Below are 1,502 nucleotides of genomic sequence, written 5' to 3'. Positions count from 1 at the left end.
ATTTAGCAAGTTTCCTTTGCCAGGGTTGAGGACACGCCTGTGACACGGCCTCAGGAAGTCCTGATGACATGTGCCAAGGGTGGTCGGGCACAGCTTGATTGACGCACTTCAGGGAGACATGAGACACCAGTGAGTATAAGTAAGAAGGACATTAGTTCCACCCAGAAAGGCTGAGACAACTCAAAGCAAGTCCTCCCCACTTAGGGCTTCCAGGTCACAGGTAGGTGAGAGACAGATGGTTGCATTCTTTTGAGTTTGTGATAAGTGTTTGCAGAGGAGGCCTTCAGAAGATGCGTCTATCTCTGTGACCAGAGGGACAGCTTTAAATAGACTGGGAGGCAGCTTTTCCCTGAGTGCGTCCCCGCTTGACGGGGGCCCAAGATACTTCCCTTTCACAGTCTGGTAACTTCAAACCAAACTTCAAAGCCAAAACAAAATGAAACAACATCAAAAAGAATAAGACATGGGTACTTATTAAGACTAGAAAAACATTCAGTCCACAAGGAGAGTATTGGCAGTGTCTACCTCCACATGGCAACGGAGTAAGCAATGTGACCCACAGAAAGGAGCAGTGTTAACCCACAGAGCGACCGAGAATAACACGCCTGATGCGAGGGCATTGAACACATCATTGTATTTTGCAGATTCAGAAAGCAACAGAAAAGATTGACGGTGGTAAAAGAGACAGAGCCCTGCTTCCCTCTCCCTTTTCCCTTCCAGATAAGTCCTCACAGCCAGGACCCTCAGCCTTATCCCACAGCGCAGCAGCTGCCATCCTGTCCAGGCCCACCCTCTGCCCCGCCCTGGGACTGTTACCTCATTCCCTCCCGGAGTCCAGGTGCCCCCACGTGTGGTGCAGGAGCCTGGGGGGAGGTCCTTTGTTCTATGTCAGGGTCTCCCTGGGAGGGACACAGTCACCGCAACTGGTTGGGTCCTGGCTTCCCCAAGGGCAGTCCTTTCCTTTCCCATTCTCTTTGGATGACTATCCCTGGGCTGGGGCATGACGCCAGCAGAGGTGCGGGTCACCCTTAGGGCCCCCGTCTTGCTGCTGGGGCTCTGGGCACTCCTGGCTCCAGTCTGGTGTTCTCAAGGCCGTCCCTTGTGGCACTACGCATCCTCTGAGGTGGTGATTCCCAGGAAGGAGACGCACCATGGCAAAGGCGTTCAGTTTCCCGGCTGGCTGTCCTACAGCCTGCGTTTTGGGGGTCAAAGACACGTCGTTCACATGCGGAGAAAACACCTTCTTTGGCCCAGACATCTGCTGATGACAACTCAGGATGACCAAGGAGCCTTGCAGGTGGATGACCCCTACATCCCTCCAGACTGCTACTACCTCGGCTACCTGGAGGAGGTGCCTCTGTCCATGGTCACCGTCGACACGTGCTACGGGGGCCTCAGAGGCATCATGAAGCTGGACGACCTCGCCTACGAAATCAAACCCCTCCAGGATTCCCGCAGGTTTGAACATGTTGTTTCTCAGATAGTGGCCGAGCCCAACGCAA

At 53.9% G+C, this 1,502-nt stretch overlaps 1 protein-coding gene across 1 annotated transcript; it reads left to right on the top strand.

The window, feature by feature from the left end:
* Window positions 1–865: 865 nt before the first annotated feature.
* On the top strand, window positions 866–1,498 carry LOC112617749 (disintegrin and metalloproteinase domain-containing protein 20-like; the record flags this gene model as incomplete). The annotated part of the gene is made up of 1 exon (XM_025374441.1): window positions 866–1,498. A coding segment is annotated over exon 1 (498 nt), but the record flags the coding sequence as incomplete, so codon positions are not given.
* Window positions 1,499–1,502: the final 4 nt, after the last annotated feature.

Source organism: Theropithecus gelada, unplaced genomic scaffold, assembly GCF_003255815.1.
Source record: "Theropithecus gelada isolate Dixy unplaced genomic scaffold, Tgel_1.0 HiC_scaffold_391, whole genome shotgun sequence".
Lineage (NCBI taxonomy): Eukaryota > Metazoa > Chordata > Mammalia > Primates > Cercopithecidae > Theropithecus > Theropithecus gelada.
The sequence above is the reverse complement of the archived record's forward strand: the minus strand, read 5'-3'. Positions and strand labels throughout refer to the sequence as shown.